This window comes from Physeter macrocephalus, chromosome 18 (genome assembly GCF_002837175.3).
Source record: "Physeter macrocephalus isolate SW-GA chromosome 18, ASM283717v5, whole genome shotgun sequence".
Taxonomy (NCBI): domain Eukaryota; kingdom Metazoa; phylum Chordata; class Mammalia; order Artiodactyla; family Physeteridae; genus Physeter; species Physeter macrocephalus.
Genome location: NC_041231.1, coordinates 6,075,172 through 6,092,938, shown reverse-complemented (window position 1 = coordinate 6,092,938; position 17,767 = coordinate 6,075,172). Strand labels below are relative to the sequence as shown.

At 49.6% G+C, this 17,767-nt stretch overlaps 1 protein-coding gene across 1 annotated transcript; it reads right to left on the bottom strand.

The window, feature by feature from the left end:
- Positions 1-533: 533 nt before the first annotated feature.
- SEC61A1 (SEC61 translocon subunit alpha 1) lies at positions 534-13,086 on the bottom strand. The gene is made up of 12 exons (XM_007130846.4): positions 12,934-13,086; positions 12,696-12,763; positions 10,166-10,231; positions 10,000-10,078; positions 8,687-8,818; positions 6,891-7,000; positions 6,461-6,614; positions 4,422-4,582; positions 3,047-3,244; positions 2,645-2,836; positions 2,174-2,250; positions 534-820 (listed from the first exon to the last, which is right to left on the bottom strand). Exons 1-12 carry the CDS (start codon positions 12,938-12,940, stop codon positions 634-636), a joined length of 1,431 nt encoding a protein of 476 aa, XP_007130908.1. The 5' UTR covers positions 12,941-13,086; the 3' UTR covers positions 534-633.
- Positions 13,087-17,767: the final 4,681 nt, after the last annotated feature.

Sequence of the window (17,767 nt, the reverse complement as noted above, 5' to 3'; positions counted from 1 at the left end):
GGCAGAAAAATGCACAGGTGGGCCAGTGGTCTTCTGGAAATTCGTCCCTTTCTTTTGGAAGAAGCTCTGTCCTAAAACACAACTTTTGAAAGGGAAAACAATTGTGTCTTCCAGAGAAACCGTTTTAAGCCAGATGTTCCCACCTGACTGTGAAGGGGACGTGCCAGGGAGCAGCCCACACGCGCCGGAAAACACATGACCTGCTCCCGGGTGCTCGCCCTCCTGCCACCCGAGACGGAGACATTTCCACAGTGTTTGTGCTTCTAACCAACAAGACATTCCCTTCGTGGGGGAGCAGCCGAGACCACTGCAGTCGCCGACAGCACTGAGAAGGTGCAAAGGTTAACACAAGAGTGACGTGGACACCGGGGACAGTCACTGCTGGCAGTCCGCTGAGTAAGACCTCACTTCTACGGTTCTGTTGCCAATGCCAGAATGAAAAGCAAAACTGCAGATTGAAAAATTTCTCGCACTTCAGAAAGCGGAATGCAAGAATGTGAAATTCAAACAGGTTATTAAACCGAAGTCCTCAGGCCGCAGCAGCGCCCCCGCGACGGCGCGCACGGCGTGGCCTCCTTGCTCCCTCCCGGCCGTGGTGGAGCGCGCCGCCTCTGCCTGGGCCGCAGCCACGGCTCAGAACAGGAGGGCCCCCATGCTGCCGACCTCACTCTGCTCCTTGACGAAGATTTCAAAGTACTGATAGATGATGGTGACCGCGAGCAGGATCCCGGTTCCAGACCCAATGGCACCCAGGAAGTCGGCCAGCACGGAGAGGGCCCCGATGCAAAGCCCACCGAAGGCCGCGGCCGTGGGGATGTACCTGGGGAGGGAGATGGGTCGGCCACGTCAGATCCCCCCAGCCTGGCCTCCCTCCCCCAGGCTACGGCGAGGGCCGGGCAGCCGACCTGCTTACCTCTGAGTTAGGAACCAGACTCCTTTAGGGGTCACTCCATGGCCCCCATAAAGCCTCGTCTACTCCCACCTTAATGGTCTAGACTAGGGCTTGCTGTCCAGTAAGTGGCCACACGAGTCACACGTGGCTAGTGAAACGGGACCAGTCCAAAGCAGGTGTTGAAAACATCACACGAGAGTTTGAAGACAGGAACATAAAATAGCTCATCATGACTTTTCTTATGTCAATTTGAAACGAGAGTCTGGATATATTGGGTTAAATAAAATGTATTCTTAAAATTAACTTCACCTGCTTCTTGCTTTCTTTTTTATTACGAGATAATGGACATATAACATTTTATTTGTTTTAGGTGTATCTTTTTACTTTCTTAACGTGGCTACCAGAATCCTTAAAATTTCACATGCATCTTGCATTATATTTCTACTGAAAAGCAGTATAAATTCTCTCAGCTTCAGAGAATTCTTAAGGGAATGAACAAAATTGCCCAGCATCTCTGATAGGGATCAGAAAATGATCTGGCATTTGCCGTACTGACTTGCGGTTGAGGCGAGCGAGCTGTGGTCCCCAGGACAGACCTGGTCTTGATTACAAAACCTGATCCTGTAAACAGACTTTTACAGGAAACCATTCACGTTCATCCAGCGATGGTGGAAGAAAGGAGTTGAAAGAAGTTGGCTTCAAAGTCTAAGACGCTCGCTATGGCCCACCCGGCTGCCCAAGAGGCAGCCCCACTGTGAGGGGAGAGGCCTGCAGACTGCGGTGCTCTCCTCACCCCCACCTTCCCCGCAGCGGGTCACCAACTGCCGGCGGCCTCTCCTGTGTCCCCAGCACCTCTGCCCAGACTCGCGACGTCTGCCCCACCCCTCCGCCCCGACCGGTGGGTCTCAGCCTCCGGCACCGACCTTCCGAATGCCGAGCCCTCCCCGCGCTCTCTGCCAGCCTCCCTAGGCTCACCCGAACTCGGACGGCCCTGCAGAAGCCTGACGCTCCCCGCCTCCTCCTGGAGGGCCCCCGCAGGACCTGCCCGCAGGACGCTGCCCGCAGGAGCACGGCGAGGTCCCACGCGCTCAGCAGCCTCAGCAGCTGCCCTGCGGCCACCTGGACACACGCTCTGTCTCCCTCTATGTGGCTGCCTCTGGGGAGAGGTGCCGCTTGTGCTGATTTGCTCTGTCCGGCATCGATGGGCCTTAGCAAGCTCATCGATAGTGGTTGGAAGACCCGGGGAAATCCGTCAGCCCGCCAGGGCCGGCCAGCACTCACCGGTTGAGCTCGTGGACCATGGATGTCTCTCGGTGGCCCCTCATCACCATCTGCTGCTCCTTCAGCTGCTTTGCCACCTGCGTGATGCCCATCAAGGACAACGTTCGAGTTCAGACGTGGAGTCGAGGGCCAGGTAGACAGTTCACGGTGGTACCAGCCACAGACTCCCCTCCCCAGCACCCCTAACGACATTGGTGAAGGTGACTTTAAAACTGCCGCAAAGATGTCAGATGAGAAAGTCTAGTTTTAGTTTGGCTGCAGCTTCGCAGGCGAGCATGGATTCATTTACTCTGGGCTCCGTCCACGGCCACGAACGCTCTGGAACCGGCCCTAACGAGGACGAAGTGCCGCGCGCGTTCACAGGCCACCATCCCAGGAGGGGGGACAGGCCGAAGGCCCTGATGCCACTTGCAGGAGGGAAACACCGGTCCCCGGCTGGCCCCCCCACCAGAAGCTGTCGCTCACACTCACGTCTTTGGCAGAGGAGCCCGAGACCTCAATCCACGTCTTGGAGAAGAAGGCGCAGGAGCCCAGCATGAACACTATGTACACGACGGCATGGACGGGGTCTTCCAAGACGGAGCCGAAAGACTCGGGAGGAGACAGGTAATAGCAAAGGCCGCCAACGGGGTAGGCGCGTGCCGGGCCGCCAGAAGAAGTGTCCTGGGAGGGTTCGCGAGAGCCTGTGAGTGCCGCTCCCCACCTCAGCGGCAGGACCGAGACACTTCCGAGCAGGTGGGACAGAACAGCTTTGCCCAAGTGCCCACAGTGCAGGCTTCTTACCGAAAAGAAACCTTCGTGTGAGCTTGTGATAGGCACAATTCGAAAGCCTCTCTGGGTGAAACGTCTGGCTTCTGAAGCCGCTGTACTTACCGACCAGGTGCCCAGCAGGCTGACCAGCAGGTTGCCACTGAAGCGGGCGGACAGCATCTGGGAGATGACGTAGAGGTTGGACACGAGGGCGGACTGCAGGATGATGGGGATGTTGGAGGTGTAGAAGAGCTTGATGGGGTAGGTGTTGTACTGGCCTCGGTAGCGGGCCGACTTGATGGGCAGGTCCACACGGAAGCCCTGAGAAGCCAACAGAGCCACACGCCCTCACTGCCTCGCTCCAGCCACGTGCCAGGCGTGCCCCCAGGGAGCTGCCCCGAGCGGCGGTGCCAGGCCCCCGCACCCCCTCTCCAGCCAGCACTGCACTTGGGGGCACACCGACAGAAGGGTCCCGACAGGCTGGCTTAAAATGCCCCTGAGCACACCACAGCGTTTCTGTCAAAAAACAAAGCCCACCACGTGACAGCCACGTCTACGGGGAATACGCAGGAAGTTCCGACGGGCGCTTCAGCGCCCTCCCCGTGCCCCGACCGAGGCCGGACGGGGCCTCCACGCCCTCGCCTCACAGCCAGCACGGCCACCTTCAGGGTGTTCTTTGTCATTACAGAAAACCTAGGCTCTTCTACTTTCCCGTGAATATAACCGCTCCCTCTGAAACCCCTGGAGAATAGAAACGGTTTCCTTTATGTACAATTTCCCAGTGCCTAGAAGAGAGTTCAGAATATAGAAGATTTAAAATAAAATCTTAACAATCCGACCCCAAGCCCGGGAAGAGTTAGCCTGTCATTCACCAGGCATCGGACTAACAGTCTTGGCTGAAGGAACAGATGTGTTCGGTCCTCAGCACGTGGTGGTATAAATACCTCTTCACAAGCATTAAACTGCTTTCTCAACTGCTGTCCCTTCTTTTCTTTTCAGTAAATGTCAGGATACAAAGCGGCTGATCAGAGAATACAAAGAGCAATCCAACTACAGAAAAGGAACGGGCAGTTCAGGTCTCTTATTCAGAAGCAAGTTACACAGACTCACAACATGAAAGGTAAGAGGTCTCAGGAGGATGAGGATACTGCCTAAAAGCACCTACAAACTTTGGGTAAGACAGCAGTGAGGTGTTAGGCTTTGATTACTTTTCACTTCTCTTGAGCTGTAAGACCTTGAAAAAAAATCTTCTCTATTTGCTGACAGTCCCAACCCAAAGGAACGTGGTTTCAGAAACGTTGTATCTGCCTCAACCGTGTTAGTTCAGGCAAGTGCCCGTGATGCCATGGAACCTGTTCCTTCAAATGCCATTTCATCATTTCAGTGCGATACGATGGGTCACACTACCCCTAGGGTGTGGATGTGGGACACGCACACCGAGGCCTTCTGAACCTTAAATGCAGACGTCAAAACTCCCCAGGGTTGGATCTGAACGCACCTGGAAGTAGATGACCACTGCAAAGACAAAGATGGTGGCGATCAGATTCATGAGGTTGGGGAGATTCTGGCGGTAGAACGCCTCGCGAAGGGCTCGGACCTTGTCTGTGCGTGTGGCCAGCAGGTGGAACAGTGCAATGATGGCGCCCTCAAACTCCATTCCTGTTACAGGCGAAGGTAAAGGAACAAGCAACTCAATTTGGCTCTAAGTTTCCTCGTGGCCCAAGCCAAGAGGAGACGGAATTAGTCCTGTGACTCACAGTGCCTGCTCCTACAGCCACAGGGACACAGTGAGGCTCTCAGCCCGCGTTTCCCTTTCTTCTGTGGGGACTTCAACCTGCAGAAACAGGCTCTTCTACCTCTTTGAATTAAATGATCTTATTTTTTTGGCTCGTGAGTCAACGGCCACCAGACGTGTGGAACAATCAACTGCAAAGTCCTAACAGCAGGGTCTGCTGAGCTCTGGCCGAAGGGGTCCTGCCTGAGGAGGGGCTCAGAGCTGCCTAACCCACGTCCCTGGGGACTGCCGGGCAGCACAGCCCCCCAGCTCTGGGGCGCAGGCCGCCCGGACAAGGCGGGCTTGGGCTCTCTGCTCCTCACACCGACGGCCAAGCAGAAAGGACAACACGTGTGCCTACCACACGGCCAACCTCTAGCGGAGTTCACACCTACCACAAGAGGGTGCCCAAGGATGCAGGCCAGCAACAGAGCCAGGAAAACACGGCCAGGAAGCAGAGCGAGCTCGACAGAGGCCCAAGGAGAAGAGCAAGAATGGCCTTCTTTGGTCTGGGGACCTATTTTTAGTCTCACTAATGAGATTATGTGGCCTCTGCAGGTCAGGGACTCTGTTTCCAGATTCACTTCAAAGAAAAGTCAAATGTGCATGAATATTTATTTCTCACGGGACTCTGGTGAGTGAATGACATATTTAGTGATGAAAACAGCGGACTCTCCTTTCCTAATAAGTCATACTTCCCTGAATGTTTGGAACTTTTCATTGAAAACATCCTCTGTAACAAGATTTCCTTGGCACTCTTCGTGGGTATTAAGATAGAATACTCACATCTGCCAAGCATTTACCGTGAGCCAGGCATCACACAATTCCATGTTATTTGTCACTGAATCCTGGCAACCAAGGGCACAGCCAGCATCTGAGCCCAGCTCATGAGCACCCAAGTTCCTGCCTCTTTTACAGAGTTGCCCTCTGCATGACCAAGTGTTTTGGTTCAGTGGTTTCATTTTTAGAAACTTGTTCACTGAGAGCAACTGTCAAAACATGTAAAGATGGGGCTTCCCTGGTGGCACAGTGGTTGGGAGTCCGCCTGCCGATGCAGGGGACACGGGTTTGTGTCTGGGAAGATCCCACACGCCACGGAGCGGCTGGGCCCGTGAGCCGTGGCCGCCGAGCCTGCGTGTCCGGAGCCTGTGCTCCGCAAGGGGAGAGGCCACAGCAGTGAGAGGCCCACGTACCGCAAAAAAAAATAAAAAAAAATAAAAAAGTAAAAGGGCTTCCCTGGTGGCGCAGTGGTTGAGAATCCGCCTGCCGATGCGGGGGACACGGGTTCGTGCCCCGGTCTGGGAAGATCCCACACGCCACGGAGCGGCTGGGCCCGTGAGCCGTGGCCGCCGAGCCTGCGTGTCCGGAGCCTGTGCTCCGCAAGGGGAGAGGCCACAGCAGTGAGAGGCCCACGTACCGCAAAAAAAAATAAAAAAAAATAAAAAAGTAAAGATGAACATATGAGGATGTCCACTGTCTTACTGCTGTAATAGCAGCAAAGGCTGGAAACAACCTAGACGTCCACCAGAGGAAGGCTGTTGAAGGAACCTGCTTCATCCTGGCAGTGAAATTCACGCTGTGCTCAGAAAAATGAGGCAGGATAATGTACTCTGGCAGGGCGAATGTCTACGACGTACTCTTAAGGTAAAAAATGCAAGTTACATATCATCACGAGCATAAACCTGTGTTTTAAAACACTTCACAGATGCACGGAGGAAAATCACAAGAGATGTGCCGATGGCACCGTGTCCCCAGGGTCTCACCTCGGCCGGTGTTGACAGTGGTGGGGCTGAACGCCTTCCACACGATGGTCTCGCAGATGTTTGTGGCAATGAAGAGGGAGATCCCAGAGCCCAGGCCGTACCCCTTTTGCAGAAGTTCATCCAAAAGCAGGACAATTAGGCCAGCAACAAAGAGCTGTGAATGTTAAAAAACAGAAGTAAAGAAACGCAGAGACTGCACCGCAGCTCCCCACGGTGTGGGTGCCGTCCCTCCTCAGGAACTGGCTTCTCTGCCGTGGGCCCTGAAGGCTGAGGGGACACTGGCTGGTGGAGGCTCCTCTGTGAATGCAGAAGGGCAGACACAGGGCTCGGGCTTCTTCTCAGGAGGAGTTCCTTTTATGCTGGATTCAGATCTGCTGTTTGGCAGGTGTGGGTGTGAGGGCGCCTCAGAGCGGGTGCCGGCCTAGCCTACCTGAATGGTGATCAGCAGGCAGATCCCAGCCCCCATTTCAGAAGGGTCTCCGTACATCCCTGTCATCACATACACGATGGACTGGCCGATGGTAATGATCATGCCAAACACTAGAAATCAGAAGAAAACCGTTCTCAGGGTGGGCCACCACACGGTCCTAGAGGAAACACTTACCAGACACCGGCTCCGTGCCGGGCACTGGGAGAACAAAGGTGAAGACGACTGACCCCGCCTCCAAGGGGCTCGTCCAGGAAATACTCAACAGCCGCGCGGTCAAAGTGACAATAGTACACAATAACTCAAACGCTTGCAACAGAAGCGCGTGAGCTCTTCAGTTCCACCTCCTCCTAAATTCACTTCCCTTCGGTGATGGGAGGAGGAAAAGAGTTGAAGCACGACAGACCCGCTTCTTATGACGGTGCTGAAGGCAACACACAGAGGCAGCCCAACCTGCAGCCCCCACGCTCAGCTCATCAGGTAGCTCGGGTTCTGGGGAAGCCACTCGCCCAGGCCTCCGACAGGCTCGTGCTTCGGGTCTGAGTCCAGGGCCCAGAACCACACTAACGGGGATAAAGTAATCCCTTCCCGGTTTGGGTAACGTGTTAATTAAGGAAAGGCCTCACAGTGCCACCAATTCACTTAGCCCACTTCTCCTGCCACAAAGCTCTCCTAAGGGAGGTTCTCCTTTTACTAGATGGTCTTGTATCCTGTATCAGTCACTACACTTCACTGTGACGCACAATGGAATCCACTCATTTCTACTGAGTCCACGATGCTAGATGGATCTCTTAGTAGGGACTAGGCTTCAATTTCAGCTTTTCTGCTTAGTTTGCCAAAAAAATAAAATTCTACTCCAAAGTGCCTGTCAAATATAGTCCCTATTTGACTTCTTAAGAAGTGCTCAATAAGACTGAATTCTTAAGGCAGAAAAAACAGCAGAGAAAAGCTAAAAAAGCTGTCCAAGACCAAAGAGGAAACAGCTGATTTGTACTTCTGACAAATAACACACATATATATTTTAAAATCCTGACTTGTGTCTGAAACTGACAAGTTTAAATTAGATTACTCTTTCTTACTCAACTCTTTAACCTACTAACTTAAGATCTGTAAAACATGCTGGTATGGAAGAAAATATGACTGGGTAGGAACCTGCAGATATCATTTCCTAATTAATATATGTCGGTTCACAGTCAGGCCGAACTTGGTGAATTCTGATGACTGGTCATTGTTACCAGTGCTTATTATTTACTACTGTGCAAGTATCATTATTATCCCCATTTTTATAGAAGAAGAAACTGGGACATAAGAACTGTCATCTAACTTTGCCCCGAAGTCACAGAGCTGGTAATTGGCAGAGCTAAGTTGAGAGGACCATCCTTCCCCTAAGGTGAATCCTTTTAAACTCCCAGAAAAAAGAAATACAAGCCTTGCCAAGCAACTACTACATGCCAGGCACTCACTGATGTTTTACACACATTATTCAAATGAATTCTTCCAACAGCTCTGAAGGAGACATTATCTCCTTCTAAGTGCTAAGGAAACTGTGGCGGCGGAGGGTGACCTCCCTGGACCATGCAGCCTCGGGGCACGACACCCGTCCTCTGCCTTGTCCAGCCGCCTCAGGTGCTCTCTGGCTAACACAGGCCACAGAGCCAGGCCAGGCAGGGCTGGCGGGCCACGGAGGTTACAACAACCCCCTCCCCTCAAAACCAAAAGGACTTCTGATGCCCCAAACTTTGCAGCAAATTCAAATTCTCAACTACAGACATGTGAACATCATTCAAAATCTCACTTACACTTTTGGGCTCCGTTGAAGAGGGCTCGGTCTTTTGGGGTATCACCAACTTCAATTATTTTGGCGCCAGCCAAGAGCTGCATGATGAGGCCGGAGGTGACGATGGGAGAGATACCCAGCTCCATCAATGTGCCTTAAGGAAAGGGGGAGGCAAAGTACAACCGAAGTTAGCATGGAGAAGCAAGACATTATTAAGAAAATGAATGAGCGAAACTGGACCGTGTGCCCCTGATACAAACCCAGTGTGTTTCAGTTTGCCAGCAGTATTTAATTCAGAGAATAACCCCCAAATATCAGCAATCAGAGGGTAATTCAATTCATTCTGTTCAGTCTGCCAGGTAACATCTTATTCTGTTTAGGGAATCACATGGCATTTAAACTGATCGCTGCATTTAAATTCACCGTAAACAGATTCATGCTGGTTGTACAGAGATAAGAAAGGTTCGTCTCTTCATCAGTTAATAAAAAAGGATAACATTCAAATAATTTCCAGAGTCTGGAAAGGAGGCCAGTACAATTCTATCTAGTTGTGAATAAACCTCTATTTCCATTATGCTAAAATGGGCTATACTTCCAACTGATTTGGAACTTAATTTGAAACGTATTTGAAAAATGAGTTAATCAAAAGCAGTTATCAGCATAAGCATTCAAAATCCCGCCTCACCCCAGGTAGGTAACTGGTTAGAATATACAATACACTGTTATATGTTTATTTTTTTGGACATGTATATGTAACCTGTAGATACGGAAAAGACGCAGCTGAGAAATTACATATTCTAAAGAATGTTATCAAAACAGGAAACAGATAGGTAGAAATGTCATCATTTCAGCTGTTTAAAAAGCATTCTAGTCTTTCCACGTTTTAAGAAATTCTCTATGATGTAGACTTATCTTGCTTTTACAGGTTTTTTTGGTTTTTTTTTTTTTGCGGTACGCGGGCCTCTCACTGCTGTGGCCTCTCCCGTTGCGGAGCACAGGCTCCGGACGCGCAGGCTCAGCGGCCATGGCTCACGGGCCCAGCCGCTCCGTGGCACGTGGGATCTTCCCGGACCGGGGCACGAACCCGTGTCCCCTGCATCGGCAGGCGGACTCTCAACCACTGCGCCACCAGGGAAGCCCGCTGTTACAGGTTTTGTACTGCATTCAAAGCAATTCTGAATAGGATGACGTGTCTGGGCGCTGAAGCTGGCATTTACTAAGGCTATGTTTCAGCACGGCATGCTCTGAACCCTTTGTAAAGCCAAGGCCTGTACTTTAACTGAAGGAGGCCCGTGAAGCCCACACAGTACAGGGGATGCAGAGGGCCAGTCCTACCTCTGTTAGAGGCGAGGATCACTCTCATCCAATAGAAAGGGTCGGCTGAGTCTGAAGACATGATTCCAAACAGGGGGATCTGGAAACAAGCAGAGAGCAGCCCGCACACTTGTCTCTGGCCCCTCACACCCCCACCCCGACACTGGAACACCAAACGCGCGCTCACCTGGCAGCACACCAAGAAGATGAAGAGGGTGATGGCGGTCCATAGCACTTTCTCCTTAAACTGAATCTACAGAAGAATAGAGCCAATTAAGGCAACAAGTTATCTTCATAAGCAAATTAACAGAAACAGACTCTGATCAGAGCCCTGAACACTCCAAACCATGCACCAAGCGTAAGTACACGTATTGCATGCTTTCTACGCACAAGGCACAGATGCAAAGACCATCATGTGCATCGTATCATTTAATCCTCACACCACGTAACATTATCTTATTATTTTCCAACAAGAAAACTGAATCTTAGAAAAGCTAAGTAGTTTGTCCCAAATCCCACAGCTGTAATGGGTTTGACTCCAAAGCCTGTGCTCTTAACCATCATCATGAACAGTTTAGGATCAGACCCAAGATCAAAGAATGTTGCAACAGAAAGGGATTCCCAAATCAGACCAGCCTTTACAACACATGAGCAATGACTTCTCATTTGCAAAGGTTTTGTTAAGTGACAAAATCTTGTTATTCTGGAGTCAACTAATTTGCAATCTGTGATTGTTTCTTTGTGTATTCTCCATGGATTTAGGGTAAAAGAATGTAATAAACACTGGAAGAGTGAAAGAGAGCTGCGTGTTCAACCTACTCACTAACTACTAGTAGGATCTGTTTAACTTTAGGATAGGTGACTATTCAGAGTCATCTTATGGATGACCAATAAGCATCATTAGGAAAGTTGAGACCCCCCTGCCCAAGGCTCCTCTGCTCTAAAACCTAAGTGTCTTCACTAGCACCTGCTGCCTGCACAGCAAGAATGGCTTTAAAGGGCTTAAAAAAACACACAGCAATTATTGTGTGGACTAAGGATCTTAACATGGAAATACCTTGTAAGCGACGGTACTAAATGGACAAAATCGTGTTCTTAAAAAACACTCTTTTAAGCTGCAGTCTGAATGAGCATGGAGTTGAAGTCCTGACTCTCTGGTCAGCATGGGGCCGCAGTGCCTCCGTGTTGACCACTGTAGACAGGCCTCAACAAGACAACCACACAAACCACGCAGGGATTCGACATTCAGATACGCCACGTGAAGCTGGGGTGAATTCACAGAACTCGTCCTCTGGTCATCTGATCCCACCAAGAAATCAGAAGGAGGCCAAGGAGGGCAACACCACGTCAGGCTGACCAGTAACAAAACAAGCATGTATGGAAATGACTCTTTATGGGAAAGGAGTGGACAAGTTTTATAAGACTCCTCATTTTTAAATAACTAAGTCTCCTCTCCTGGATGCAGCCAAATTCAACAGCAAAACATCCAAAACTGTTTATCCAAGTCTTGTCACTCTACCTCTTAACAGCCCGCCATCCACCCCCATTTCCTAGGCCACTCCCATAGTTCACTCTCGATGGCAGAAGCCCCTCCACCGCTCTCACCCTCTACCCTACCCCAAAGCAGTTTTCTAATCTGTCCGGCTCCGGCTCCTACAGCTCCCACTGGTCCCCACCCATCCTTTCCGTTCTATCAACACTGAAGCACATCTAACACCCCCCCACCCCACCCCCACACACACTGGTTTTCTCTGCCTTAGCACACTCTATATTTCTTACCCTAGAATTCCTTTCCCTTCCTTCAAGGACACTTCTATTCCTCCTTCAAGGCCGCCATCAGACATCATGTCTTCCAGGGTTAATCCCTTCTGGAGCCACTGCTGTACCCTGCACAGACTGCCACTGCTTCATGCATCACACTCAGTTACAAGTCCAAGGTCACACAGCTATCAAGAGGCTGTGTGAAGGGTGGGTCCCAGGCACGCCTGCCTCCAGAGCCCCGCCATTTCTACCACACTGAGGGCACACACACACAGAACTTTGCATATTTGCCCATCAAAGGCAGCACGTATGTGGGGCAGATGCAAAGAACATGAGGACAGAAACATTCCTATTAATTCTCTGTAAGAACCCAACGAAACTTTTCTTCATGGTTTCATAGCTTTACTTACACTGGCAACACTGTCTCGACCTGAAGCTGTGCAGCAGCGGAAATTCTGATAAAGATTCAACACAGCTCTACATCTCTATCTTTCCACGTTTTAATGCACCTGCTGTAAAAGCAGGGGGTCACAAAATGCCCGTATTCTCAGCAAGGTGATGGCCCACGGAAAAGACACAAACTCGACCGTACAGAGTAAAGTGACTGCTCTTAGCTCCGTGTAGCAGCTGGATACAAAAAGCATCGCCTAGAAGAAGGACCCGCCCACGATCAGCTTCTGCGGGAGCTGAAGCGGGAAGGGGCGCTCAACCGGAGTACCTGAGGCTCTCGAGGCGTTACTCAGGCCGGGATCCACCTCGGGACAGAGCAAACCCAAGGCTCTGCCCACCCGAGTAACTTCCACGGAGGATGCTCCAATCGAAGCTCGGCGGCTCGGTGGAGGTTCCCACCAAGCAGACCACCCAGACCACTCTCGGGGGAAGGAGGCGTCCACTCGGCGTGTTGGGGCCACTTTAACGGGGCGCAGGAAGTTTCCCCAAGCCTTCCCCGGACTCACCTTCCGCTCCGGCTTCTGAATTTCGGGCAGGATGACACAGAAGGGCTTGATGACTTCCAGAAACTTGACTTTGGGGGGAAGAGACAAGAGTAAAGTTAGGGCTGGAGCACCCCGCGCCGCCCCGGGAAGCCGTCCGCGGGGCCAGGTGGGGCAGGGACGCGGGCCGGGTGGGCTTCACGGCCGGGGTAGCGAGGTCCCGCCCGCACCGGCCGCGCCCGGGCTGCCCCGAGGGACTCACTCGCCATGGCGGCGGCTGCTCGGCTCCGGGTCGGACTCCGGGTCGGCCTCCGGGTCGCGCTCCGGCTCCGCTACACTCCGACCGCGGCTCCGGGGCCGCCAGTCCTGCTCTGGAGCGCCGCGCCTCGCCGAGAGACACGTCAGGGCTAGCGCCGCGGCGGCCGCTTCCGCTTCCGCTTCCTGCCACGCGCTTCAGCCGCGCGCGCCGCCCACGCCTAGACCACAACTCCCGGCGTGCACCGGGGCCGCGCGGCCTGTCGGAGGGAGGGCCGGAGGGGCGGGGCGGGAGGGGCGCGGGGCACGCCGGGACGGGGGTATGCGCCCGCGCAGACTGAGCCGCGAGCGCCGGGCGGGGAAGCTGAGTGGGGCGCTGGCTTCCCTCAGTTCCTTTCACGGCACCGGTAACTTGTTGCGCCGGTGTAGACAGTGAGCGCCATGGGGCCGGCCTGTCCCGGCGCCGCCTCGGTGCCCGGCGCCCAGCAGGTGCTCGGCGGCGGGGCCGACGGACACCCCTTTGTGGGGTCATTGAGCGAACCTGGGTCCGGTTGGGGCGCGGGCCCCGTCGACTGCGGGGAGGGGATGAGGTCGTGGTCAGCAGGCCCGGGGAGTCCAGGGAGGCCTCCTGGAGGAGGCGTACCGGGGGAGGAACTGTTGCGAGCACGGCAGGCGCTGTGCCTGCCCTAGGTCTCCGGGGAGAGGATTCCTGCTTGGCTGGAGCCGGGGCTGTGTGAAGGGGAGGGATAAGACTTCACGTTCTTGGGGCCGGTGGGTGGGGCGAAGGGTGCCAGACGGGGCTTTTGAAGTTTATTTCAGAGGCACCTGTGATCACGGGTGGCACCTGATAGGTAATCTGAGGGAAGAGACCTCGTGCTGTCAGCATCTAGAGGAGGTGGGCGCCGCTGCCTGGGGTTACGGAAGGTTCGTGGAGCGCAGTCTGGAGCTGGACCGGTCGGAGTTGGAGATGCCGATGTGGCTAGATGCTTTGTGCAGTATTAATTTAGGGATTGCTGTTTCTGTTTTTCCTTTCCCTCCCATTTCTAGCAGGTAGCCAGGATTTGTAAATCTTTGCCTCAGGATTTTTTCTAAGACGGGAAGTCCTTTTGTGAAAACCTAACCTATGGGTGGAAAATTCAAATGACTGCAGGAGGCGGGCAGGAACTTCAGTGAAGTGACCCAGGTGTGGCATCGCTTGATATGCATTCCTCACATTAAAAAAAAGTAAGCACGACTACTGTCATAGGGCTGCTTCTGAGATGCAGCCCCATCTTGCCATCCAGGACCCGTTCTTAATCTCTTCTGGAGTTTTGACCAGAAGCTGAACCTGGCAGCCCTTGGACTCAATTCAGCAGGTAGATCAGAGCTGATATTTAGCCCATATGCACCCTGCACGATACTGATGATGAAAATATTGAAATGCTTCATGGTAAATAGTATCATAGTAACTGTACAGTCACAATTAGCTAATATAAATTTTCATATAAACTCGGGTTTGTACTGACAGTTTTAGGACGTTTAGTACCATAGAAAAAGGGCCTTCTGTTGTAGCCACATCTGAGGAACATCTTGTGTCACTGGAGCGACTGTGGCTAAGTTGCATGTGTTAACAAAACAAATTGCTTTAGGAGAATCACTAAAAATAATTTTGTTAGCATAGTGTAATTTTTTTGAATTACAGTAGCGGGCGTGCAGTGTATTTATACTTATACACTTAAGATTTTATTATAAATATTAAGAACAAATACTAAAGTGAAGAGGCAACAAAATCTGGATAAATTTTTAGTAGTTTCATATATAATAAATGTGAGTCTTGTTAATCTGCAGAACAAAGAAGGAATTACAGTAGTAGTGAGTCCCAGCCTGGAACTTGTTTTGATACTGTGCAAGAATCTGCACAAAATAAAACTTGTATTAAATACATTTTATTACATAAAATCTGTTTTTCTGGAGTGAAAAATGACGATTTTTTTCAACCAGGAATTTGTGTTAGCGCTAATGACAAATTTTGGCTGCAGATAGTGCTCAAAAGTTATGTGTTAAAAGATCAAAGTGCTAAACATGTATACTTCATCAAGATGCTGTTACAACGTATGGTTCAAGTGAAAAAAAATTTGTGGTCATTAATGAGGAATAAATTTAAAATGTAATCAGTTTCATATATTAAACATTTGGAAACTTAAAACTCCCAAAATGTCATCAAAATGAGGATAAAGCAGTCAAAAAGATACAGAGGAACTGTCGGAATTTTTAGCACTGTATAATTGAGCATTTCCATGAAAATATTTAATAGAACTTCTAAAGGAATAGTATTGATATGGGGGTGGGTACTGTGGACTCACTTGTTACAAAACAGATGTATCTAATGAGAAAACAACTTTTTGGAAAACAAAGCAGTGCATTTTAAATCATCTTCAAGGAAGTTTCATTTGCTTCACATAAAAGTGTTTTAATAGTTTGCTTAAAATACAAATTTCAGTATTTTGAAGATAATGGTTTCTGTTGATCTTATGACACTGGGAGCTGCATTTAATACAGTGTATTGAGCTTTGTTGGTGGGAAAAATATATATATAGATATACAATGGAAAGATACTTTTGTAAAAATATCATTGGAATATTTTACAACTTTGAAAAGGTCATTGGATTTTGTACAAAAAGTGCCAGTGTAATAATGCTAGGAAGAGTCTGGAGTTTCAGTCAAAAGTTTAGAAAAAAATTTGGATATTTTAATTTGTCACTAATAGATCAAATTTAATTTTGGATAAAGCAATACAAGATTTAAGTTAAGTGATTCTCACGTTTTTCTCAATAAATTGTACCATGCATCAAATAAATATCAGAAAGAACTGCAAATTAAGTACTGGAAATTGCACCTTGTTAGACAGCTTGAAGTGCGAGAGCAGCAGAAGCAGTTTGGAAATCAGTAAGTTCTGTGTGTTCACTGTGATAGAAGCTGAAGTGCAGAGGTTAGCCATCGAAGAATATAACTTTAAGAGCGTTGGCCTTACTAAAAGATGTTTTAATAGAAATATCAATATTTTAGCTTTATGAGGAAAATGTCATAATTATTAGAGCTGACATTATTTCAGTGAACTTTGGAATGATTGAACAGTATCTGTAACGTAATGTTCAATCATAATGTAATGATTGAACAATATTTGTAAATTACTGTAGTCTGGTTAGGCTTCTATAACAGAACACCACAGCCTGGGTGACTTGTAAACAACAGAAATTTATTTCTCATAGTTCTGGAGGCTGGGAGGTCAGGGCGCTAGCATGCCTGGGTTCTGGTGAGAGCCCTCTTGCAGGTTGCAGACTGACGACCTCTCCGTGGCAGACAGCAGAGCAGAGGAAGCAAGCTCTCTTGGGACTCTTACAAGGGCTCTAATCCTCATGACTTCCACCCTTATAACCTCATCTAACCCTAATTACCTCCCAAAGGCCCTACCTCCTAAAATAATCACATCGTGGGGGTAGGGGGGTAAGGCTTTAACATGAATTTTGGAGAGACACAACATTTGTTTATGTTTGCATAATGTAAACAAGTAAAGGAAACCTTGAAACAGAAGATACAGATATGAAAAGAAAATAGGTACACTGAAACAAAATGAAGTATCAATTCCAAGAGATAAACTATTGGATTGTCTAATCAATAATATAAAAAGGGTTTTGATGGAAAAATGAATGAACTTTTCAATTGAATCCTGAGATTTGGCTAACTGGTTTGTGAAGCTCCATGGATTGAGGTTGAACACAGTAGCAAATTCAAGAAGTGATTTTTGTGACTTAGTTATAATAAAAATATTGAATATATAAAAGTCTCAGACTGCTTGACTTGCCTGGAGGTTCTCTGGAAGACCCCACTTGCAAAGCTGTCTTTATTTGACCTGACTTGGAGCTCAGCGTTCATCCAGTGCAAAAAGTCTTCTCCCTAGGGCATTTCTCAAAATCATGTAGAGGCAGTTGTTTAACTTCACAGCTGCCTGAGGCAGTGAATAATGCTTAGGACAAACAACAGGCTAGCCAAAAAGCTGAAAGGGAAAAACTGGGGAAGGGGCATCCAGGGCAGCTTTGAGAAGCTCCAGAACATCCTGCTCTTCTAGAAGGCCACAAGCACAGGTAGAGGAGTCACGTGCCTAAGGCTGTGACATGCTCGGGGAAGCCCTGGGAAGGCCCTGAGCTCTCATCGGGCCAACCTCCAAGGCTCCCCACAGCAGGAAGTGAAGGCTTAGGCAGAGTTGTCCAGTGCTGGGCCCCTCAGCACACACTGGGAGACTTGCTGGGCCCAGGGGCTTAGGAAATGTCTGTCTAATCACTAGCTGACCACTAAGCTATCTCTGCAGAGACTTCAGTGGTCACATGTGCCTTTACAGAATCAGTTCAGATAAATCATGAAACGAACAGCAACAAAAATGAAAGCAAACCTTGGGGAGGGGAGAGAATCTGATTTCCAGAGTGGTTACATTATATTGCTTAGAATACCCAGTTTTCAACAAAATATGAAACATGCAATAAAAGAAAAAGAAAAGAGAATATGGTCCATACACAGGAAACAAAAGCAATCCATAGAAACTGTTCCTAAGGATGTGCAGACATTGGACTTAACTAGACAGAGACTTTAAGTCAGCTGTTTTAAATAAGCACAGAGTTAAAGTAAAGCATGTCTAGAGAATTACAGTGTGAGAACACTGTCTCACCAAATAGAGAATATCAATAAAGAGAAATTATAATCATAGGAATTAGGGAGTAAAAAAATATAATGAGTGGAAAATTCATTAGAGGGCTCAACAGCAGATTTCACTAGGCAGGGGAAAGAATCAGACCTTCAGGATCTACTGA

Excerpts from the sequence above, each read along its gene's own strand:
- SEC61A1 (XM_007130846.4), bottom strand. Across the intron at positions 8,819-9,999 it reads GATCCTCGCCTCTAACAGAG|GCACATTGATGGAGCTGGGT; the intron begins GTAGGACTGGCC and ends CCTTTCCTTAAG. Across the intron at positions 7,001-8,686 it reads CTTCAACGGAGCCCAAAAGT|TGTTTGGCATGATCATTACC; the intron begins GTAAGTGAGATT and ends TCTGATTTCTAG.